The sequence below is a fragment of the Amphiura filiformis genome, chromosome 6 (genome assembly GCF_039555335.1).
Source record: "Amphiura filiformis chromosome 6, Afil_fr2py, whole genome shotgun sequence".
Lineage (NCBI taxonomy): Eukaryota > Metazoa > Echinodermata > Ophiuroidea > Amphilepidida > Amphiuridae > Amphiura > Amphiura filiformis.
The window spans coordinates 75,337,839-75,364,419 of NC_092633.1; the positions used below are offsets into that span (position 1 = coordinate 75,337,839).

General features: G+C 35.8%; 1 protein-coding gene across 1 annotated transcript in view; it reads right to left on the bottom strand.

Annotated features, from left to right (window-relative positions):
• LOC140156037 (F-box/SPRY domain-containing protein 1-like) overlaps positions 1-25,324 on the bottom strand; it is a 129,134-nt gene extending 103,810 nt beyond the window's left edge. The window contains exon 1 of the mRNA XM_072179144.1: positions 24,460-25,324. Within this exon, the coding sequence (XP_072035245.1) occupies positions 24,460-25,119 (660 nt within the window). The 5' untranslated portion in view covers positions 25,120-25,324. The remainder of the gene's footprint in view (positions 1-24,459) is intronic.
• Between the last annotated feature and the right edge of the window lie 1,257 nt (positions 25,325-26,581).

Genomic DNA, 26,581 nt, shown 5'->3' on the forward strand with positions numbered 1-26,581 from the left:
TAATGGGCGTGTTGTTCATGACTGGTGAGATGTTAGTTGGTTTGAGGTTGAGACCCGATAGGGTCGAAACCTCAAACCAACTAACATTGAGCCAGTCATGAACAACACACCCATTATTTCTGGTAATGGTCTGTTTTGAACCGCTTATCTTACATATACTGGCGTAGCAAAATTAAATTGTTTGCATCAAAATATGTATATATAATTGTTTAAAAATAAGTTTAATGCCAAACTGTACTTTCTTGAATTAAAAACACTAACACCTCAGACGCCAGCATTATCAAATCAATAATAGTTATTGATCTCAATTTACATTTGTATTTGAAGTGGTTTGGTAGGTTATTAATCCGCTGGAGTGTATTCACCCGTGACCGTTGTTATTCAAATGATTAGTGAATAATGCAAAGAGTTGTCAACGTTTGTTCTAGGGTTTCAACACCATGAAATTTATATTTTAGAAAATGTGAGTAACCAGATATTTGAAACATCTAGTAACGTGTGTCCAATGGTGCTCCCCATTATGGGTAGGTCACAGTAAGGCTTTGCACTCCCAGCCTCTTGACTTGTAATGAGTACCGCAGGTTAGTTTGCGAAGCTCCCCTGGTCGGGTAGTATCCCGGGGTTCTTGCCTAGTAGCTAATTCGCATGGACCGTTGAGCGTTTTTGGGTTGGGCAAGGATAAAGACAGATTCCCTTCTAGAAACTAATGGCAAGTTTATATACATGCACTGAGTATACATTCAACGAAACGGTTACTTTTCATTTATGAGTATTACCTCGTTATGCTAATTAAATTTTAATTTGCATAAATTTAACTATCTTTATTAATTGAGCACCAGTGGTGTTCTATAAAATAGTATTGTTAATGTTATACGGACTGCAGTAGCCCTCTATAATTTTCTCTTGCCATGTAACATTTGCATTTAAATTGAGCTGTAAATGCATTTGTTTTCTAAGTCTACCTGAGACTAGTAACGAACTCAGATTCTACATGTATGTTGTGATCCTTTCCATAGTGTTTCTAGAATGTCCATGGTATTCCTTTTGATTAGCTCGCAGCCCGAGACCGTTATCTTGAGCTATTAGAGAGATTGCGAAATTTACGTGAAACGGGAACGCGAACGGCAAGCTACATTAGTCGAAAATCGGTTATTATGCCCTCTAGAGGGTGAAATCTATTGTGAATTGGTCAATCGTGGAATTACCGTAAGGCGATTACGTTGCGGTTGGTAGCAAAATATGACGTTCCAAAATGACAAAAAAACGCATTATCAAATGCAGAAAAATTTAATGTTTATCATGTTATGAAACGAATCAAAGTATCCTAATAGAACAAGTAGAGTCCGACATGTAATAAAATCCATTTTGGGGTTAAAATTTGATCTCAGATAGACAAGAAGAAGTGAACAAATTTCGATTTTTTTCACGCGAATTCGAATGGGTAGATTGCCTATTCATTTGTGTGTGGAAAATGCCGTCCAAAAATCAGCTTGCGAAGAGGCGTTTTAGGCAAGATTGTGTCGTGTTACGGCATAAATGCGTATAATTGTCTGTTTGGGACGGGAACAGAAGTTCGGTAACGCTATTTTTCGCCTTGCTTTTTCGTTGTGCATTAAACAGCTGTCAAAGTGTTTTGCTTATGGATACTATTCAGCAAACTCCAAAATGTTTTTAAAACATGATAATGCATGTGTTTTTGGTTTTAGTTAATACGCTTTGATAACATATCGATGTATGTTTATATAAAAATCATGAAAACTAGTGTTATACAGAAAAAATAATACAACAACATTTCAAGACAAATTGAAATGCTATAGTAAAATATCATTTGGCAAACATATTTAAGTGTCTATTGTGTTAGAACGTTTATCAGCAAGTTTAGAACAAAGGGTTTTTAATGTTATTAAAACTGTTAATGCCCTTGACCCTCACATAACCTTTAACCCGACATTTAACGTTTTCTGTAATATATTTGTGTTTGCTGGGTAGTAACTAGGCATATTAGATTATCTATTTTCATTTTGCTTTAGAAAGTAAACAGGGTATTATTTATATGATAATGGAGTTTGTTTCTTGTTATTCGAATAATATACACCAAGACTGCCTAGGCATCCAACACCAAACTCTGTTTAGATTATTTAGACAAATAGCATACACGTGTGAACATAGGCCTATACTCATTTTCCAATAGCCCGCACAACTCAATATCGCTAATCTGGACTGAATGCTTAGAGCATTATAGATACAGCCAGTCGTATTTGCATATCAATACCGAGGAAAGTAGTTCGATGAAAGAAGATAATCTTCTCTGGTTCGATGCACCCAAGGTGAATCAATGGGTGCTTCCTATTACCTTTAGATTATTTGTCTCAGCATAGCGCCATCATGATTGCAATTGCGTTTACACGTAGTCTTGGTTCAGACTCTATGCGGCTATCACGAACATACTAGGAACGACGAGCGTTAGGACCGACACAAACTGGCTGTGTAGGAGCCTAGTTTGGATGTGAACGGGACTATGACGTTCTACCGCAAAATGCAGAAATCCGTAACCCGTATGGCGTTTGCAGTGAACGCCTCTACGCAATCTCTCTATTGTGTTGATAATGGTCTCTGGGCAGCTAGCCACCTCCATTACTCTAGGTAATGGTGTGCGCAGCGAACCTTAAACAAAAGAAATACAATGGATAATCTGTGAATAGAAAAGGGCTAGACGTATTATGTAGGTAAAGGATTCTTGGTAGCACCTAATGGATTGGCATTGACAAGTGTTACACCTGACTCAAGCTAGTCTGGTATCATGTATGTTATTGAACTTGAGGATTAGATCAATACTTGATGAGAACCTACTGCCTCTAATTTAACTAATGGAGCCTGCTTCAAAAGGATAGATATAGCTTTGTGATCAATGCCTGCCGAGTGAATTATACCCAGATACATGCCAAGAGTGAATTGTATACAGCTCTGCCATGAATTGCCTGTGCACATGTGGAGATAATGGATTTCAAACTACATTTGTGCAGGTCTAATCAAGTATCGTACATCATTTGTGTCTTGCTAAAATATATAGGCCCTACAAATAAAATAATATCAGATATATGTCAATAAAGATATAATTTATTCCAATTTGTAATACATCAGGCAACATTTTAAATACTGGTCTTAATACTACTGGAGTAAAGGCAATATTAATGACATATTTATTTTTGTGGACATCCTGTACTGCAAATTCAATAATGCATGTGTAGCATAAAATATATAGGAAATAACAGGACAACAAAATGGGAGAAGTCCCAATTCGCCAGCAAAGTGTTATGTGTAATCTGATTATCACTATGTCAACTGGATCACGCTTTTGAGTTCTGCACCACGATCGACATGATCCAACACAAAGTCTATGGCATGTACATGTACTACCAATTCCAAAAGGTACATGATCCAGTTAGCAAGGAGTTATGTAACCACTTCGCTGGCTTATTTAGTAGTCTAGGAAACACAAGTGCCAAAGTACAAATCTTCAAGGACCAGCAACCATCCGTCAGTACATGTAAATCCAGAAAAGTGCAGTCAACGTTGTAGAATCTGCCATACCTTCACACAGAAACACAAATGAAATGAGTCTTCAAGTTTTTCAGAAACACAACAAACTTGCACTTTGTAAACCCCTTCTTCATAAATCGCCTCCATAGACTATCACAAAAAGGAAAAAATGGATTCTTATCATTTTTGATGCTCCCACACATCTATCCTGATCAAGCTTTACCATTGCATCAAAGGACACCGACTGTAGCTAACATCAACTAACCTCCATCAGTTCAATATGGTTTGTCCATACATTAACCTTGAATACATACTCAAACATTGAGCAAAAGCCTTTCAATCAATTGCTTCATTACGTAGATCCAGTTCTCTCCAACATACAAACAACATGCACATCAAAACACTGTAGATGTGTAGATGTTCAGATGGATTTTCCTTGCTTGAAAGAGAGAGTTCACATTAAATTGCAGTTCATTTTGGGAACCTCTTTTGTCCTACATAACTTGTCATTTAAGTGTATGTATTCGCTGTAGAAGTAGTAATGGGTTTACCCTATTTTAGAATGTATTGCACTGCACTATAATCAAGCCATACTCATCACCTGTTTAGGTGTACAATCATTGATTGAATACTGCTGTTTTCAAAGACACTAGTTTTACAGATGCGATTGAAATGTACAAATGGACTCAGCATAATGTGATATGTCTATAGAATTACGATCTTCGTCTTTATCTTTGTTCTTTGACAGTCAGTGTCATGACTAGTGCAGGGCAATACAATTAAAAATAGTGTTAACCCATTGCAATTGTAATTAATCCTGTTACATCACTACTTGTACAGCGAATTGCATTACAATGTTGCTAGTTGGTTTGTGTCAATAGGCACTCTGTTCAGAAACACACTATGTCAGGGCTGGCCACCCATCCACCTGTCATTCTGAACAGGCAGTTTGCTTCTGGGACAGACAAAATTAATGCTTGTGTGGGATTTTTTTTTCATATTACCTCATTATTTCGGCTTAAAATCATCAGAAAACCTCCTTGACAGTTGTTACTAATATTATGTTGTCATTTTTGGCAAAAAATTTTTTTTTTTACAGAATTCATACATTATGGCTTGAAATATAACTAAGCACATGCATTGCAAATGCAACCTGTGAAGTATTGAAGAATTAGCTTCTAAATTACTACCACGAAAGCCTCCTAGTAATCATAAGCTATGGAATGCTGTTGGTATCTCATTAAAAAATACCTTCCCCCATCTGGGTCAAACCATAGGCTCTGAATTGATGGATGAAACCTGTATGCTTTTACGACAGCTGACTATCATGGACCATGACATACAGAGATATTAGAGTCACGCGGTAGCTTGACCAGCAAGTTTTTAAAAAAACGACTGATAAAGAAGAATAAACAGATGCACCGCGAGACTATATTTACACGGAACAAAACGCTATTGTTCTATGATATTTTTCGCTGGGTACAAAATATATCTAAAACCATGCTAAATCGTATTTACTGTCCAAAGTGTCATATTTTAATAACTCTTTATTTCAAAAAGTTACACGAATCTTACAGTCAATCCGATTGTTTGATAATAAACAAACATTCTTGCTTTATTTTACGCGGTATTTCATAGCCAAAATTAGTGGCAAATCATAGCTAATCATTCTGATATCCACAATCTTTCGACACTGCTACAGCCATACATGGCTGTCACTGTCGCACTAATTTTTCAGATTCACTTTCAAATATACCCAGGCATTTTCCTGGATACCCTACATACAAATTCTGGACCCCATTCGCCAAAAAATCAAGTTTTTCACAATTCTTTTATTCTTTCCGGACCACAGCATATATTCATATTAATAAATACTCCACTTTCACACATCGTAATAACGGGACGCCCCCGTGGCGAAGTGGTTAAGGCCATGGACTTCTAATCCATTTATGAATTTTTGCTCAAGTTCGAAACTTCACACCACTTTTTTTAAATGTTTTATTAATCAATTTATTGTCGTAAATCAAGAATAACACCATTTCGAACATCCATTGCTATTGTGATATTATTATTTTTTCATCAAACAAACATGTTTGATTTTTTATTCACATTTAGGCCTAGGCCTTGGGCCTACTTTCACCATCCAGATGCTATCACCATGCCTGACTATCATGGCATCTTCGGGTCATTTAAAACACCAAAATTTATTTATTATTTATTATTTATTTATCAGTGGCTCTGTTCACAGCTCAGACTGAAATTATATTTGATATAAATATTATAAATGAAAATCACAAACCGCGAAAGATCGCCAACAACTGCCGCTGAATATTGATATCCAACTAGATTTCCCCACAGGGCTAAAGGGCAGGACTTAATTAGGGAATTAAAATCACAAACCGCGAAAGATCGCCGACAACCGCCGCTTAATAGGGGCATCCAACTAGATTGCCCCGCAGGGCTACAAAGAACTACAAACCGCGAAATTTGGATATCCAACCAGATTGCCCGCAGGCATATCGATTATATGGATATCCAACAAATTAAGACCACAAACCGTGAAAGATCGCCAACAACTGCCGCTCAATATTGATATCCAAGTATATTGCCCCGCAGGGCAATAAAGAACCACAAACCGCGAAAATTAGATATGGAACTATTGCCCCACAGGGCTTCAAAGAACCACAAACCACTAACTATGGATATCCAACAAGCTTAAACTACAAATTAGCTCCCGATAGAGAGCAGGAATTAAAACCACAAAACACGAAAGATTACAAAGAACCACAAACCGCGAAAGACTAGATTGCCCGCAGGCCTATCGATTATAAAGAATCACAAACCACTTAAATACGGATATCCAACAAGCTTAGACTATAAACTAGCTCCCGATAGAGGGCAGGGCTTGATGAGGGAAATTAAAACCACAAACCACGATATTCAACTATATTGCCCGCTGGGCTACAAAGAGCCACAAACCGCGAAATTTGAATATCCAATTAGATTGCCCGCAGGCCTATCGATTATTCGATTATAAAGAACCACAAACCGCGAACGATCAACAACAACTGCCGCTTAATATTGATACCAACTAGATTGCCCGCAGGGCTATAAAGAACCACAACCCGCGAAATTTGGATATGCAACTAGATTGCCCCACAGGGCTACAAAGATCCACAAACCACCAAATATGGATATTCAACAAGCTTAAACCACACATTAGCTCCAGATATAGTGCAGGGCTCGACGACAACCACAAACCACGCACGATCGCCGACAACCGCCGCTTAATAGGAATATTCAACTAGGTTGCCCCAAGGGCTACAAAGAACCACAAACCGCGAAATTCGGATAGTCAAGTAGATTGCCCCGCAGGGCTACAAAGAACCACCAACATTAAAACACGATTATCTGGGGCATTTAGACGCTCCGTAGTATAGGCTTAAATATATGCGCATTTACCAGTTCCGACATGAAGTAGGCCTAAATCGGATTTACTCTATGTGTGTCTCTCTGGCATTGTCAACATTGGGTGTGTGTTGTTCATATTTACATTTTATTTACATATTTACGTAGCCTTGAATAATTGAAGTATATTAAAATGTTTATTGATCATTGTGTACGCCTCTGAACATTACAGTAACGCGTGACGAGCAAGTTTTAAAAATAAACGACTGATAAAGTTTTGTTTAATTATTTATTGTCATGAATCAAGAATGGCAACTTCAAACATCCATTTCTCGTTTTATTCGCTTTTATGGTGCACTTCATAACCTGACTTTCCAAGCTTGGAGCTGCTTGGCTACATTCATAAAAGAAAAGAAATCTACCAAAAAACGTTGACAACGTAAAGAAATCAGCAAGTTTAAAAAACCCACCTCGGCTCACTTTTTTAAACTTGGTCCCATTTGAACACCAACAGCAAATCAGTGTTTTTATTTTATTTCAACAGAATACAGCGTTTCCAACAAGATTACAAACAAGCCTACTTGTTATTCGTTTAATTCAATCATTAATCATGATATTATAAAACAAAACACAAAAGATATTGGCTTATCATGCAAGAACAAGATAATAACCGTTCAGGTCGTTCCAGAAAGCTTACAAATTAATATCGCATCTGCACATTAAAGATACATAACACTTCTGGAAATGTTTTAAATTGATGTAAATATGATAAAGTTTAAATCAGTACCTTAATGGGACCAAGTTTCAAAAAGTGAGCCGAGGTGGGTTTTTTTAAACTTGCTGATTTCTTTACGTTGTCAACGTTTTTTTGGTAGATAATAAGATACTTGCATACACAAAAATGTTTTGAAAATGCTATGAACGTGTTATAAAGTGTGACAAGTTTTACAAATATGTTTTTGAATGTTATTAATTACCGTACAATGTTTTATACCCTTTATATAACCCGACATTAAATGTTTTCTGTAAAACATTTTGTGTTTGCTGGGTATAAGTTCATCAATCTGCATTAATGCAGCCGTCAAAGGGAATCTTGACCCTACCCTCCTCAAGACTACCATGTCGTTGGTGAAAATGCGTCTGATCTTGAACTTACTGGACAAAAGCATAGGGTGAATCTTGACCCAATGAGTTTTCAAATGCTGTGAATCTTCAACCAAACAAATAATCGCAAAAGTGAAACTTTGACTAATCTTTACCCTCGTGTAGATTGTTAAATATGCTTTTACATAGAACCAGCACTCACAGATCAGGTGAATCTTGACCTAATAATTTTTTTCTTGTGGTGAATCTTGAACTAATATTTTTGGACAGAAGGTGAATCTTTGCCTAAAAATAATTTTTGAAAGGTGAATCAAGGTGAACCCCTTGAGGAGGGTAGGTTCAAGACTACCTTTGACGGCTGCATATATACACTGGTTCGCTTCAAGTTTGGTAGTGATGCCAATGCTTTTTTTGCGGTTGCACTGCAAGCGTGAGGACAAACCACCCTTGTACGTGTGCAAGGGCATGTGATCTGAGGAAGCATCAGTACCCTATACCAAATTTGCTGAAGAGCTGAAGGCCCCCTTGCCCAGGTGTCTGTCCTCAGTCACAAATACAATGGTAACCATGGTGACTGAAGTGTGCTTCTTGGAGCCTGTGATATGAAGGAGATCTATGACAGCATTTTACAAAATTGATGAAGAAAATTGAAAAATCTGAAATGTAATAGCATCTTGAAGCCAACATCATCAAATTCATCATCATGCAAAAATGACAGCCTTGTGCAAACACACATTGGGCAGGTCACTATTAAGTGATTCTATAGACCTCTATACATTCAGTGTAATTATGTTGAGTAAACCTGACATGTTTGATTACTTTAGATGTCATTGAGCAAAATGAGTCACAAGTCGCTCTGAGAAAGATTAATTTTTGTTCAAGTTCCATCCTATAGCTACAATATCAGGCCTTAAAATTCAGGGAAGCCACAAAGGCCTCTGGTGCCCCTCATTTTCAGACATTCTTTGGTATCATTTATGCCCTTTGCTCACTGGCCTTGAAAATGAGTACCTGTACCCGGGGCCTGTATGGTACATTATGTAAAAAGGCAAAATGAATGAGAACCAAAAGCGCTCTATAAACTAAAAAGGAGCATGGTTCTACCTTATAGGCCAACATCATCACACACAATTGTGTACATACCGGTAGGCCTACTTAAAAGTTTACCACAAAAATGCTGTATTTTGAGCTACAAGTAGGGCATATGACTGCAAAAAGAGACTTTGCAGTCTATCATTTCCCAACCGACAAGAGACTGATTTCATTATGGATCAAAAATATTCATAAATGGCCAACTAGTCAGTCGGTTCATATCATAACACGCTCATCATAAAACAATCAATAGTGCCAATATTATGAACCACTCATACCATCTGGTTAATCATTGTCAATTTGATGTTGTTTTAATCCAATATTTCATCCCAGCATCTGCACGTCTTCAACCGTAACTGATGTTTTGAGCAGCAAAATATGACAGGCAATATAGTGGCCTAATGACCCAATTTCAAATGTCACAATCATCATACTTGAGAAATTCATAATAAATTGTCAGTAATTTTTACCGCCTCATATGTAATAACATGTTATAGTTCATGACTGCACTGTGCACCTTACTATATTTAATAAAGGTGTGATGTATATTTGATATTTTTGACACATTCACCAAAATGAATTATAAAACCTTTTTATGTCTAGGCATTTCTGGATTTTATACATTTGGGAAAAATGATCACATAATGTTTTACCAATCTAATGCACAATGATTAAGAATTAACAGAGTAGGGGAATTTGTAAATACTGTATTTCGTTGAATAGTCGCCCGCTTCAATTAAACGCCCCCCTCCTCCGGCTACTAGACCATTTAGTCAAACATAATTAATTGCAAGGAAAGGGAAGGGTTTTTAAAATTCATCTACAACTTAGTACAAGAGCAAAACAATTAATGTTTATAGGCCTCTAGAGATTGTATTACTTTGTATACATACTAGCAAAAAAGTGAGTTTTATCCTCATATAATGTGATTTTGTAGACCTGTGATATTGATACTTATCAATACTTAGCTAGTTATTGGCAAATATTTAGGCCTATTACCCCGGTACCAACAAGATGGTTTCAGCAGTGGACAGCAGTTTGACCTTAAGCAGAAGAGTCATGACCTCATACTAGAGGCAACAATTTCCCTCTGGAAGTAAGTTTCCATGACGATGCAGCAGCGGCTACCTAGTGCTGCCAACCATTGGATTCGAAGAGTCGCCAATTTAACACGGACTTCCACTGCACCAGAGCTGCTAATTACCACGTTACCCACTATTGAACAACAACCTGCAACCATAATCTAGACTGATATTTTTTGGCTATTTCCCAACAGACAATGTAGATTAGCTCCTACTCACCTTATACTTTAATATGTGATGTGATTTAAATAAACCAGGCCAAATGCAGCAACTCTGAAATTGGGATACTGGCAAATATAGGAAGAAAGACAATAAAATACAAAGGGAAATTGGCATTGCCCAAAGACAGAGAAATAAATTATGACACATGCTCATACCAAGTAGGGGCCTACATGTCAGCTACATGCTAAACAAATTCAGGCCCATTGCCAGGAATTTTTGCACAGGGTACAAAATTCAAAAAAATTGCTTGTATGCAAAAAGTGTACTGAATCCCCCGCCTCTATGGACTTTGATTGGGGGATTTTGAACAGGTTGACATCAAATAGTTGTCTCTCTGACAAATTCTATACAATACAAATTTTACCCTCATTAAATTAGGTTTGAAAACTACTTGGCTTTTAAATACAATTTCTTTTCAAATAAAAATTCCTTTAAAAAACGGATGGGAGCCCAATGGGAGCTTAGATGTGATGTGCTGAAATCCGGCAGGGGAACTCCCACTTTGGAGATGATGTGTATGCAGGGCACCATCGCTGTCACCCAAAGATCCCATTACCAGCATATGCCCTGTCACCCAAGGACCCCATATTTTTCCTTTAGATCTGTCACCCACAGATCTACACCCTTATATTTCCATATGAACAGCAACGAGTCTATCACTGTTTTGTTAATTCTTTTCAAATATTAACAAAGCCATTTGAAGCCATTTAGAACTAGGAAAGTACACATATTTATGACTTTAATTAATTAATCAAATTATTCAAAATTCATCCCAATCCAATATGAGACATTAGATGATTCTTGGCCATGCATAACTGTAAGGTCATTGTATGACATTGACCATGTGCACACATAGCAGATGAGCTCATGCATAGAGATGCATCTTTAAAGTAGGGATTGTGTGTTAGGTCACCTCCCTCCAGCTACAAACTACTCCATGGGAAGATAGTCATACCAGGACGATACCTAGATTTGTGTCTACATCGATGATCATTTATCAGTTAACAAATTAACAAGTAATAGGAATGATTGTAGATTTTCTGTATTAAATTAATATTTTGCCCAACTGCTTTTGTATTATCCACTTATAAAAATAAATAGGTAAACAAATTATGCTTATTTCATAAAACATCCTAAATACACCTTTTCTGAAAGTATGGATGCCTAATTGCCAGCATTGACCATGTAATGTTACCACATTCCATCTGCATGATTATGCATACATGTAGGCCTACTTATTCCTACCTTTATAGAGGAATCCAAATGCACGCATTCCTACACCTGACTAGCAGCCTTTAGTTGGGTAGCCATCGGCTACAATGCACTCAAAATGTGAAATGATTCAGCCTTGGTGGAAATTTTAAACTGCATTCCATCACCCGTTTTACACCTTCCGCGAAAACACAGGTAGACAAAAGAATAACACAATACAGTTCCCTTCGACAAAACACACAGCATGGTCTATTCGCTGTTGAAGTGACATAATAATCGGATTAACTACACGCGGTATCTATGCATTGATGTACTTGCGAACAAAAGGACTATGTATGAATAGATGCGACGGGATTATCTCCATTATATATTGGGTATCTGTAAATCTAGTAACGTATCGAAACGTATGGAAACGTATGGAAATGGATGGAAATGGATGGAAATAGGACAGGAATGGATCGAAAAGGATGAAAATGGGTCGGAATAAAACAAAATATGACTCGAACATCTCAAAATGAGTACAATAAGAGCTAAAATTCGTCAAAATGTGTTTCACCCATCGGTCAAAATACAGAGCTCGTCTCCGAAGACTTCACCACTAGTGCTAGGCGATACGTGATTTGTGATACCAATTTAGCTTATCGCATGCTTTCAGCGGCATGGAAACACTACCAAGTTTCTTCAACTTCATTTAATTATTTAATTCTCTCTTTCTCTATTTTTTCTTTCTTTGTTTCTTTATTTTTTCTTTCTTTATTTCTTTCTTTTTTTCATTTTTTCTTTCTTTTTTTTTTTATTTCTCTCCTTTCTTTCCTTCCTTTTTTTTCTTTCTTTCTTTCTCTTCTTTCTTTCTTTCTTTTTGATTTCTTTCTCTTTTCTTTTCTTTTCTTTCTTTCTTTAATTTTTAATTTCTTTATTTCTTTCTTTATTTCTTTCTTTCTTTCTTTCTTTATTTCTTTCTTTCTTTCTTGATTTCTTTATGTCTTATTTCTCTATTTCTTTATTTCTTTCTTTATTTTTTTTTCTTTATTTTTTTTTCTTTATTTTTTTTCTTTCTTTCTTTCTTTTTTTGTTTCTTTTTTTATTACTTTCTTTTTTTTCTTTCTTTGTTTATTTATTTCTTTATTTTTATTTTTTATTTCTTCTTTCTTTATTTTTTTCTTTCTTTCTTTCTTTTTTTTTTTTCTTTCTTTCTTTCATGGGGGTGGGGTAATACCTACGTTAATTTCTTTCTCATTCTCTCTCTCTCTCTCTCTCATTAAATTTTTATTCTTATTGCTTTTTTTTGCCTTTCCTTTTTCTTTCTTTCTCTTTCTTTTCGTGTCTTTTTTCTTATATTTGGTATTTTGTCTTTCATTTTACGTGTTCTTTTCTTTTCTTATCCTGTGTCTTCATTTGTTTTCTTGTCTTCCCCTATTTTTGAATTTCTTTCTTTCTTGCTTTTTCTTTTCATGCAAATAAAATTCAAATAATGGAAGGAAAAAAGAACAATAAGAAACTTTTATGTAATTATTAAAATAGAAAGAAAGAAAGAAAGAATCAATTTTCTTTTAATTAATCAATTAACGCAAGAAGGAATGAAAGAAAGAGCAATTCTTCTTTAATTAAGAATAAATAAATTGATTTGTATTGATGTTTAGATTAATATTAAAAGATATCAATTAATTAAATAAACAGTTCTTCTTCATTTTTCTCAATGACATTACTTAAATAGACCCCACGCATTCTTTTACCGCCCAAGTCTAAAATCATAAAATGATGACCTCGGTGACCTTAACCCACTAACCAAAACAAACTTTTGCATAATATAATGAAAATCCTCCGGTCACAATCCACACACTCTCCTCCATGCAATTACATGTAGCTACAATTACTGGATGGGCTCAATGCTCTGTACTGCTTGGGTGACGTGCTCTCCCTATCGCGCCGCTACCGGTGATTTGAACATTTCTTCGCTTTTAATATTTTATGCGTTTTGCAGTACCTTTGCATCAATTTCGATCCATGTTGGAATATTTTGACCCGTTTCCATCCATTCTTACGCATTTCCATCCGTTCTTACCCATTTCCATCCTTTTTCATCCATTTCCACCCGTTTCCATACGTTTCGATACGTTACCAGATTTACAACTACCCATTATATATTATTAGCTATTATTCTATTAACCCTCCTCGTCCTTGCATCTTCTCTAGGTGTTAGGCGGCTTTTATTTGCACAATTGGACGCTCAAAACACCAGGTTGGTGCTAGCGGCTACCCAAAGATGTCCAACCAAATCCTGACCATGACTTGGCTCCTTGGATTCGTCTATATTGTAAATGTCAAGATTTTTGATCTAATTGCTTTCACTTGCCATTTATAGGTAAAAAAAATTGTTTGGTAAAAATTTAGAGGGTCGGTAGGTCGATACTTTTTTTTTCATGAGCTCTTCCTCCATCTGCCCTCCATTTTGAAAAGGCTAGTATTGATTGATACTTGATCATTTTACAATAAAAAATGTGCGTTTTCGAACTAAATTTTTAATGGAAATACTTCTTGTTTTTAATCATACATGTATGAGTGAATAACAAATATAAAATGTCCTTGATACTGTCCAAATGTAAGGTTTCTTTTAAATAAGTGATTAGAAAAAAACAACAACAAAAAAACAACCCAAGATTTCTAATTTTTTCGCTTGGTCGCTGAGGGCAACCAAACATTTTTTTTGCCATAGCTATTCATTAGCACATAAAAGTTTAATATGTTCCAAATGTGCCAAATCTAAACCTTTGGCAAATGATATGTCTATTTTTAAGTCACATGGAACAAGTTCCAACATAAACAATAACATGCCAGATTTGCCAATCAATCTAGAAAGATGTATATTGTAAAAAAATTCCAAAACGATATTACATTTTTTAATTAAAAAAACAGGAAACACTAGCTGGAATACATCACTCAAGGATTTTGCAATTTAATTATAAGTGAGGGAGGGTAAAATTGAGAAGCCAAAAATTGTATGGCTAGCCAGAAAGGGGGAGCAATTTTTGGCAGGTCGAGAGGGGGAAGCATTTTTTGGTACGCCATTTGAAAATTTTACCTGAAGGGCCTCATCATTTATAATATTGTACAACTCCTCATCATTGATTTTGAATGCAAACATTTTTGAGATTTTATGCATATAAATAGAACCAAAATGGAGACATTAAAGGGGTGTATATTATTAGAGATAGGGTACTCAACATGTCCCAAACATTTCCCCTGTTTTCTCCAAGATGCATTAAGATCCGTCCTACAGTAGGACTATAATAGCATGGCACCAAGATTTCTACATTGGCACTAATACTATGTATTCATTCATAATATTACCAGGATGGCAAATTACATGCTGTTAATAGTGTTATGTTGGATGGAGCCAAATAATCACAGCAACACATTATGTACACAGAATGATATTTCTGTTGATATTATTAAACGCTTATTAATTTTAAGGCCAAGAGGAAAATTCATTCCTAATTTGAATTACTGACTGACTATATTAACTCATACTATAGGCTTGGCTAGCCTCCAACAAAACATGCCCTAGTAAAAATTTATATGTGTTTTATAACTTCCTGTATTTAGTAGGGATGATGTTGTGGACAATAAAAAAAAAAAAAAAAAATATACTAGTATATGAAGCATACATGTAGGCCTACATGCATAAAACATTATTTTGCTTTTTGTGGCACTTTGCAATGAATTCTCATGTACATTTTAAAATTATGGTTTTTTTTAGCCATTTAAAAAACAAATTTAATTGCCATACACATACTATTGTACAGGATCCAAATGTGTAAAATGTTATTTCTATACATGTGCTATGGAGTCAAGTTTATGTACAGTAGGCATGGTAGGTGCCATGTCTGTCAAACAGGAAAAGCTCTAATTCTATGAGCTACTTGCAGGAAGTTTCCCATCGTGCTGCTGCTGATTTTACTACATAATGTTAAAGTCTGTTCCTACCATGTCAATGAATTTTTGCACAGTGTACATAGGTACCAGCATATATTATACACAATGTTATTATTACAGTGATCACACTCTGACATGCATTTACAATGTAGTGGCTAAAATGGATAGAATAAAATTATAAATTTTCAACAACAACAAAATTCTGGAGAAAAAAATTAGTGTAAAAATTGAATCTGGTACAAAAAATATTTTTAAGCTTTCTTCTGATACCAAAATGTCAGTTTTGAGAAGAAAAATTGGGGGATGAGGCTGTTGATCAGGTCAAGGACCTTTAAATTGTTACTTAGAGACACATGACATCAAGTTGTGTAATATTGCATGTAATTTAATGGGAGTCATCATGAATAGGATGTTTGGTTCAAAATGAATGTAATGCTTGGGTCTTAAAACAAACACATTTATTACCCATGTTACAATTCATAAGAACTGCTATCTCTTGAAAAACAAGAGATGTTTGGTTCAAAATGAATGTAATGCTTAGGTCTTAAACAAACATATTTATTAGTATAACCCATGTTACAATTCATAAGAACTGCTATCTCTTGAAAAACAAGAGATGTTTGGTTCAAAATGAATGTAATGCTTGGATCTTATAAACAAACATATTTATTACCCATGTTACAATTCATAAGAACTGCTATCTCTTGAAAAACAAGAGATGTTTGGTTCAAAATGAATGTAATGCTTGGATCTTATAAACAAACATATTTATTACCCATGTTACAATTCATAAGAACTGCTATCTCTTGAAAAACAAGAGATGTTTGGTTCAAAATGAATGTAATGCTTGGGTCTTAAAAACAGACACATTTATTACCCATGTTACAATTCATAAGAACTGCTATCTCTTGAAAAACAAGAGATGTTTGGTTCAAAATGAATGTAATGCTTGGGTCTTAAAACAAACACATTTATTACCTATGTTACAATTCATAAGAACTGCTATCTCTTGAAAAACAGATGTTTGGTTCAAAATGAATGTAATGCTTGGATCTTAAAACAAACACATTTATTACCCATGTTACAATTCATAAGAACTGCTACAATGTATCTCTTGAAAAACAAGAGCTGTTTGGTTCAAAATGAATGTAATGCTTGGGTCTTAAAACAGACACATTTATTACCCATGTTACAATTCATAAGAACTGCTATCTCTTGAAAAACAAGAGATGTTTGGTTCAAAATGAATGTAATGCTTGGATCTTATAAACAAACATATTTATTACCCATGTTACAATTCATAAGAACTGCTATCTCTTGAAAAACAAGAGATGTTTGGTTCAAAATGAATGTAATGCTTGGGTCTTAAAACAGACACATTTATTACCCATGTTACAATTCATAAGAACTGCTATCTCTTGAAAAACAAGAGATGTTTGGTTTCAAAATGAATGTAATGCTTGGATCTTAAAACAAACACATCTATTACCCATGTTACAATTCATAAGAACTGCTATCTCTTGAAAAACAAGAGATGTTTGGTTCAAAATGAATGTAATGCTTGGGTCTTAAAACAAACATATCTATTACCCATGTTACAATTCGTTAGAACTGCTATCTCTTGAAAGACAGATGTTTGGTTCAAAATGAATGTAATGCTTGGATCTTAAAACAAACACATTAATTGCAGAGAAAGAATGAAATTCAAAAACACTTAAACCACCAGCACTCCAGCAGTACCATACATAGACACAAAACAAGGTGCAATGTGCATTCAATGTATACGGAAACCCATACACAAACTATACACTGGATAAATGTTAGTTTTCTTTATGGTGTACAGTTCTTGTCATTTTTAATCGCATTGAGATAATAATATCATTACAATTTACAATATTAATTAAAGAAACTAAATTGGACAACACTTCCATGCCACCAGTCACCCTCCTTGATGAGGATTTTGTTTCATTTCAAACAATAACATCTCATATGTACAATGTAGCTCCCAAACAGGGAGCCATTGTGCATAGTAGAATTTGCATGAGAATTTCCCCACATAAGTAAAAAATTGAAAATGCTCCGATCTTGTTGAGAGATATATATACATAGGGCTGCTAAGAATACGCAATTGCGTTATTTGCGCCACAATTTGCGTATTTTGGCTCCAATTGCGTTTTTTTGACATTTTTGAAAAAAATCTATTAAAAAAATCAAGTGCTACCGGTACCATCATTAAAAAAATTTTAATAAAAAAAAATTGTAAAAAAGTTACCAAAAAATTACAAGTTTGTATCCAAATTAATTAATGGGAGTCATCATGAATTGGGATGTTTGGTTCAATATGAATGTAATGCTTGGGTCTTAAAACAAACACATAAATTATTACCCATGTTACAATTCATAAGAACTGCTATCTCTTGAAAAACAAGAGATGTTTGGTTCAAAATGAATGTAATGCTTGGGTCTTAAAACAAACACATCTATTACCCATGTTACAATTCATAAGAACTGCTATCTCTTGAAAAATAAGAGATGTTTGGTTCAATATGAATGTAATGCTTGGGTCTTAAAACAAACACATAAATTATTACCCATGTTACAATTCATAAGAACTGCTATCTCTTGAAAAACAAGAGATGTTTGGTTCAAAATGAATGTAATGCTTGGGTCTTAAAACAAACACATCTATTACCCATGTTACAATTCATAAAAACTGCAATCTCTTGAAAAACAAGAGATGTTTGGTTCAAAATGGATGTAATGCTTGGGTCTTAAAACAAACACATCTATTACCTATGTTACAATTCACAAGAACTGCTATCTCTTGAAAAACAAGAGATGTTTGGTTCAAAATGAATGTAATGCTTGGATCTTAAAACAAACACATTACCCATTATAAATGATTTCATTTGAACAAAACCAAAATATAACTCACGATTGACGGTTTCGCCTATCATGGTCGATAGGCATCATCAGAATGATGGTAGTTGATCCTTACTTCCGTTTGGACGAATCCCGGCCGACGAGGGTGTTTTATCAGCCAGGAGAGGATCATACACGTGACTAAGGAAGTGGGCCCCTCGCCTCTGTTCATGACGTTCGGGCCTCTTCTCCTGATCCAAATGGATTCTTTGATTCTTCTTGTATTTGCATCGCACTCTTTGCACAAGATCTTAGCATTGTCCCAATTGATGACATGGTTTTGCTGGACCGCATGGTCCGCAATAGCGGACTTAGACTGTTCACTCGCTGATTGCTTGCGCGATTGTCGGGTATAGTTGGTTTTTGTCTTTGACACCCTAGCCGTTTCTTTTTGGTGCTCATTCAGTCTAGTTTCAAATTTGCGGCCCGTCTCCCCCACGTAGGAGTGTTTACAGTTAGTGCATGGGATCTCATATACGCAGTCGGTGGTACTGAGTGGGTCAACTTTGTCTTTAGGATGCACTAGCATTTTACGGAGAGTGGTGTTCGGTTTCATGGCTGTCGCTATACCATGCTTTCTGAAGATTCGATTGGCTTTCTCTGCAGAGTCCCTCTACGCACGGGATCACAACAAGTCCCTTTGTCTGATTTGCACTGTCTTTCTTGGTGATAGGCTTGCTCTGACTCTGTTTTTTCACCATTTTATCTTTGACTTGTTTGAAAGTCCAACCAGGGTAGCCACAGCGCCCGAGCGCCTGCTTGATCTTTTCTTCTTCCTGCTTCTTATCCTCCTCTTCTGTGACTATACTATTCATTCTATCAAGGAGCGTGCGGACAACACCCAGTTTGTGGTGGATGGGGTGGTGGGACTCAAAGTTAAGGTACTGGTCGGTGTGGGTGACCTTCCTGTATACTAACAACTTAACCGAGCCATCCGCTTTCCGAACAATTAAAGTGTCCAAAAATGGAATTGTGCCTTCATGTTCTTTCTCATAAGTGAACTGTATGCTTCCTGTGGGGTCGCTTTGATTGAGGTGGTCGGTGAGATTGTCTACCTGGTCTTTTTTAACAATCTCTAATATGTCATCGACATATCTCTTCCAAAGGGTAGGTCTATAATCCAATGGCGCCGATGCCAGTGCTTGTAGCTCAAGAAATTCTAAATAAAGGTTAGCCACCACCGGGGAGACGGGGCTTCCCATAGCTGCACCGAACCGCTGTTTGTATATCTTTCCGCGGAACAAGAAATATGTCGTGGTGAGCACAAAGCGTAATAATTCTATCACATCGGTAGCCGTTAGCAGAGTTCTATTTTTGAGAGTCTTATCATCCTCAAGCCGAGATTTAATCACTTCCAGCGATTTATCTATGGGTGTGTTCGTGAATAACGAGACAACATCATGGGAGTTAAAAATCTCCCCCTCTTCGATAAACACTTCTGCCATGCTTTCAGCAAGGTGCTTCCTTAGTCACGTGTATGATCCTCTCCTGGCTGATAAAACACCCTCGTCGGCCGGGATTCGTCCAACCGGAAGTAAGGATCAACTACCATCATTCTGATGATGCCTATCGACCATGATAGGCGAAACCGTCAATCGTGAGTTATATTTTGGTTTTGTTCAAATGAAATCATTTATAATGTTTACCAACAAACCTGATGAATCTATTTAGTCACATTACCCATGTTACAATTCATAAAAACTGCTATCTCTTGAAAAACAAGAGATGTTTGGTTGAAAATTAATGTAATGCTTGGATCTTAAAACAAAGATATTTATTACCCATGTTACAATTCATAAGAACTGCTATCTCTTGAAAAACAAGGGATGTTTGGTTGAAAATGAATGTAATGCTTGGATCTTAAAACAAACATATTTATTACCCATGTTACAATTCATAAAAACTGCTATCTCTTGAAAAACAAGAGATGTTTGGTTTCAAAATGAATGTAATGCTTGGATCTTAAAACAAACACATTTATTACCCATGTTACAATTAATAAGAACTGCTATCTCTTAAAAAACAAGAGATGTTTGGTTCAAAATGAATGTAATGCTTGGGTCTTAAAACAAACACATTTTCATAAGAACTGCTATCTCTTAAAAAACAAGAGATGTTTGGTTCAAAATGAATGTAATGCTTGGGTCTTAAAACAAACACATTTATTACCCATGTTACAATTCATAAGAACTGCTATCTCTTGAAAAACAAGAGATGTTTGGTCCAAAATGAATGTAATGCTTGGATCTTATAAACAAACATATTTATTACCCATGTTACAATTCATAAGAACTGCTATCTCTTGAAAAACAAGGGATGTTTGGTTGAAAATGAATGTAATGCTTGGATCTTAAAACAAACATATTTATTACCCATGTTACAATTCATAAAAACTGCTATCTCTTGAAAAACAAGAGATGTTTGGTTTCAAAATGAATGTAATGCTTGGATCTTAAAACAAACACATTTATTACCCATGTTACAATTAATAAGAACTGCTATCTCTTAAAAAACAAGAGATGTTTGGTTCAAAATGAATGTAATGCTTGGGTCTTAAAACAGACACATTTATTACCCATGTTACAATTCATAAGAACTGCTATCTCTTGAAAAACAAGAGATGTTTGGTTCAAAATGAATGTAATGCTTGGATCTTATAAACAAACATATTTATTACCCATGTTACAATTCATAAGAACTGCTATCTCTTGAAAAACAAGAGATGTTTGGTTCAAAATGAATGTAATGCTTGGATCTTAAAACAAACATATTTATTACCCACGTTACAATTCATAAGAGCTGCTATCTCTTGACAAACAAGAGATAAAAAAAAAAGGAAGGTTTTATTTCAAACTCTAATGGTGACCCGCAGGTCAAATTGCTAGAATTGTACATTAAATACACGTAAACAGACACAATGCAATTTGCAGGCAGCAGCTTAATCAGCGCCAATATTGCAACATTGAAACAAACAACTATACAAACATCCAATCCAACCCAACCACATCCCCCAGTAGGCAATGAGGATAAAGTGCCTTGCCTAGCGTCACAACATGTTGGCACGGGCGGGCTCGAACTCACAACCTATGTATTATGAGTCGGGCGCCTTATCCACTCGGCCACACATGCTCCCAGATGTTTGGTTCAAAATGAATGTAATGCTTGGGTCTTAAAACAAGCACATATTACCCATGTTACAATTCATAAGAACTGCTATCTCTTGAAAAACAGATGTTTGGTTCAAAATGAATGTAATGCTTGGGTCTTATAAACAAACATATTTATTACTCATGTTACAATTCATAAGAACTGCTATCTCTTGAAAAACAAGAGATGTTTGGTTCAAAATGAATGTAAGCTTGGGTCTTAAAACAAACACATTAATTACCGTACTCATAATACAATTCATAAGAACTGCTTTCTCTTGAAAAACAAGAGATGTTTGGTTCAAAATGAATGTAATGCTTGGGTCTTAAAACAAACATATTTATTACTCATGTTACAATTCATAAGAACTGCTATCTCTTGAAAAACAAGAGATGTTTAGTTCAAAATTAATGTAATGCTTGGGTCTTAAAACAAACACATTTATTACCCACGTTACAATTCATAAGAACTGCTATCTCTTGAAAAACAAGAGATGTTTGGTTCAAAATGAATGTAATGCTTGGATCTTAAAACAAACACATTAATTGCAGAGAAAGAATGAAATTCAAAAACACCAGCAGTACCATACATACATACGTGTAGACACAAAACAAGGTGCAATGTGCATTCAATGTATATGGAAACCCATACACAAACTATACACTGGATAAATGTTAGTTTTCTTTATGGTGTACAGTTCTTGTCATTTCTAATCGCATTGAGATAATAATATCATTACAATTTACAATATTAATTAAAGAAACAAAATTGGACAACACTTCCATGCCACCAGTCACCCTCCTTGATGAGGATTTTGTTTCATTTCAAACAATAACATATGTACAATGTAGCTCCCAAGCAGGGAGCCATTGTGCATAGTAGAATTTCCCCACATAAGTAAAAAATTGAAAATGCTCCGATCTTGTTGAGAGATATACATAGGGCTGCTAAGAATACACAATTGCGTTATTTGCGCCGCAATTTGCGTATTTTGGCTCCAATTGCGTTTTTTTGACTTTTTTGAAAAAATCTATTAAAAAAATCAAGTGCTACCATCATTAAAAAAAAAGAAAAATTGTAAAAAAGTTACCAAAAAATTACAAGTTTGTATCCAAATGGGACCAATTTGTAACGTGTGTTCACTTCAAAATCTATCTAAGATATAGACTTGTGTACAAAACCAATGCATTTTTATATCTTCAATAGACTATGCAGTGAACACAAGTTACAAATCGGTCCCATTTGGATACAAACTTGTAATTTTTTGGTAACTTTTTTCCAAATTTTTTTAAATCAACCACAAATGATTGCAGTACTTCACTCTAGGTCAAGGGACTCTCTAAATCCATAAAAAAAAAAAATTTTAAACGCAATTTTAATTTTTTAATTTTTTAATTTTCTGATTTTTTTTTTTTTTTTCTGATTTTTTTTATTTGATGGTAGCACTTGATGTTAGGTCAAGGGAAACTCAAAAAAAAAAAAAAAATTATTCATCTGATCACAAGGATTAAAACAATGTACAATTTGTGCTATCTTTAGTTTAATATCGTTATGGAGTTATCGTACAAAAACCACATTTATAGGTAATGTCACTTTTTTGGTTGTACTGGGGTAAAATGTTTGACTTGCTCCAATTCAGCATCGAAGTGGTTACGTAATTCTCTTGGTTACCGGATCACGCTATTTTGATATGCCTTCAAGTGCCATATACTTTGTGTGGTGATTGTTTTGATCGTGGTTCATAACTCAAGCGCGTGATCCCGTTGACATAGTAACATTACGTAACTTCGATACTGAATTCTGAAAACAGTGGTGGCAAATTGTTTGTGTAGCTGACAGGAATCAGAAAAAGAATAGTTTTGCCTATGTGATGTGTTCACCTTCTGAAATAGAAAGCAAACAAGGTCAAAGGCCATTAGGTACGTATCATCTCAAATTGAAACTAATTGAATCGTGTCCACACACGCAAGACAAGTGGTTCAGTCAAAAGCTGGACACGACCACAAGCAACAACACCGCTCCCCAGCCCTGCACCCCGTCTCCAACAGAGGACATCACAACAGGTGCTCCATGGCCTGTGGCCCAGCTCCACACACACACATTTCCGAATCCAGGCAACCCCATCCCGGCACCCACTGACACAGATACCGTTTGTGGAGTGGAAGACTGACAAGCCCCCCTTCCCACAAGGCAGCCCTGCACCCCCAGCCCGTACACCCCCGAGGAATTCAGTCAATTAGGTTCATGGCCAAACAGGCCCACAGGTCCAGTGACGACATCCTGTCACCACAGACCCCACACCACTGTGTCTGTCAATCCCAGTCCAAGACATCCAGCGACAAGATGGCAGGTGGAGGAATTGAGGAGTTCCCTCAGATTGTGATGTACATTGTACAAACAGCGAGTGATAATTTGTGTTCATGTTACATGTATACTCGATTAATTAATTAATGATTTCAATATATGCATTGAATTTGTATCCATTTTGAAATCATTTTTAGAGTATGACATGAACACAAATTATCACGTTGCCGATTAAAAATGTTGACCACTAACATATTTTTTTGTAGGTCAACCATGAATGATTCTAGGACCTAGCATTTAGCTTTAGGTCCAGGGACACTCCAAACCCCAAAAAGTAAATACGGTACATCTTTTAACTTTTTTTTTTTTAATTTCGAGATTTCGGGTATGGTATCATACGTCCGATTACCCGCCCGAAAAATGTGTCGGGTGCACTACACCCGGGTACAAAATTACCCGAAAATCCCTGCCTTAGTAGCGAGTTTGAACTTACCTCGTATTTAGGTGCATTATTGCATTGTGGGAAGTTTCCCTGATGATCTCCATTATGAATGAGGTAATTATCCACTAGATTCCATCCCCAACTTTGATCATTGCTTCCTAATAAGGCAACATAACCCTGACAGTGCATTGGTGCATTCTTTGTCGCTAATCCGACAACTGCTACTGTACCTAGTGGACCTTCCCACCAAACCTCCCATGCATGCCGACCAGATTGAAACTCCCGCCGTCCTCTTGCACCGCCTGTACTCTGTGCAACAGGGTTTCGATGCAATGTAAATCCATTCTGTTTAATATATACATTCCTTGAGCAGTCCCCAGGATTGAATGAATGGTAGAAAGCCCGTAACTTTCCTTTATACGTTGGAACGAGCGATAACAACTCTCCATTACTTGCTTCTTTGGTGAGTTTTCGCAGGCACTGTAGTTTCCACACTAGACTATTTTCATCGTTTAAACAATTATGCCATGCTTTGCATACAAGCGCACAGCTTAGTAGATCAGGAAGATCTAAATAGGAGAATATAACTTCCAGTACAGGGACTGGAAGACTTGCGGCTCCAGTGACTGTCATGGTTTCTTGCAAAAGCAAAATGATGCCAGCAGTAAGCTTATCCTGTGACGGAATACGCAAACGGCCCACAGGCCACATTCAGCGCAAGAAGTGCCATTCAAAATACATATTCACATAGTAGAAGACTGGTGTTCACACGCTGCAATGCCATCAAAATCTGTGGGATTCCTTGACACCGTTGCACAGAGATCATGAAGATTGTACAGATCTGTATGGCTCAACTGCAGTGGATTAGGATCCTGCACGTAGAATCTTCAATTCAACAACACAACATGCATTGCAATACACAGCATTTGACATTGCACTTTCCATTGCCACTTTTTCCTGCGATAATTGATTGGTCTAAAAGAACGTGCAGTTGCAGTAAAGCAAAATATAGCTGATTGGGTTTTCTCCTTTACATCATACAAAAATGTTTTGCACTAAATTTTATATTTACTAAATACTTTTAAAAATATGTCATAGAGTTTAATGATACAATTTTAATTATTGATATGTATCTAGTACATATTTTAAGTATTCTCAATCCGCTTTGGTTTTATCATTTTGTTCATTAACTGCATGGTATTTCAAGCGAGTTTTGACAGGTGGATTTACGATACACTGCCCTCTCACATTATAGACAAGTTAGTATTATCTGTGGTTTTGGTCACCTAGCTACAATCTTACAAAAGTGGAATACTTAGTTCCAAGACTTTTGTCCAAGATTGTAATTTAAACCTTAAATTTCTAGAATATTACTGTGGTGTTTTTTTGACTACATTACACATCATTCAAGAGAAAATGAGAATCATCTCCCAACTTTCTTGCTCCTCTCCTTTACTTTTCAATTTCTAGTGTTTTTGTTTGTTTGTATTTTTTTCCTTCTGAATTATTATCTTGTTTTAAAGTTATCCTGCCCTGGCTTTGTTCAAGTTACTTTGCTTAATTTCGTCATTATATCAGTATGGGTTTTTTATGCATGTAAGATGGACATAATTATCAAGGCATTAACAGCTGTTTTGATAAAGCTAACAGGTTGGCGCCTAGATAGTTGTTAACCCCCTTTTTGAAGCTAGTCTGTTATTCCTGGAATGTGAGGCAGGATGATCAGTACCCATGGAGCTTATAAAGCTCCCTGTCAGCACCAGAGAATGAGGAGAAAATCTGCGAGAACGAGTAGGCCTACTGGTATGGACTGGAAACCAAATGCAAATAGGACTATTATAGAAACTAGTGGTTTTTTTACTTGGCCTCCTTAATTCTGTTAATGTTTTTCAATACAATGCATTTCAATGCAAATCAGGGATAAACCTCAATTTTCTTCTCTGGCGGAGTCTCATGTTTTATATTCACAGAAATTTTTGCAAATGGTGAGAGTGCCCAATGTCTTGAATATAAAATTGCTGAAATGAAAAATACTTTTTGATCTTCTAACATCCTAATTTTTCATGGTTTATTTATTACTTAGTTGTTTGCATTATTTATTCTTTTGGCATACATTGACAAAGACTGAATAAATGATAAAATGAGATTTTACACAGACTTGTAGGCCCCTTTA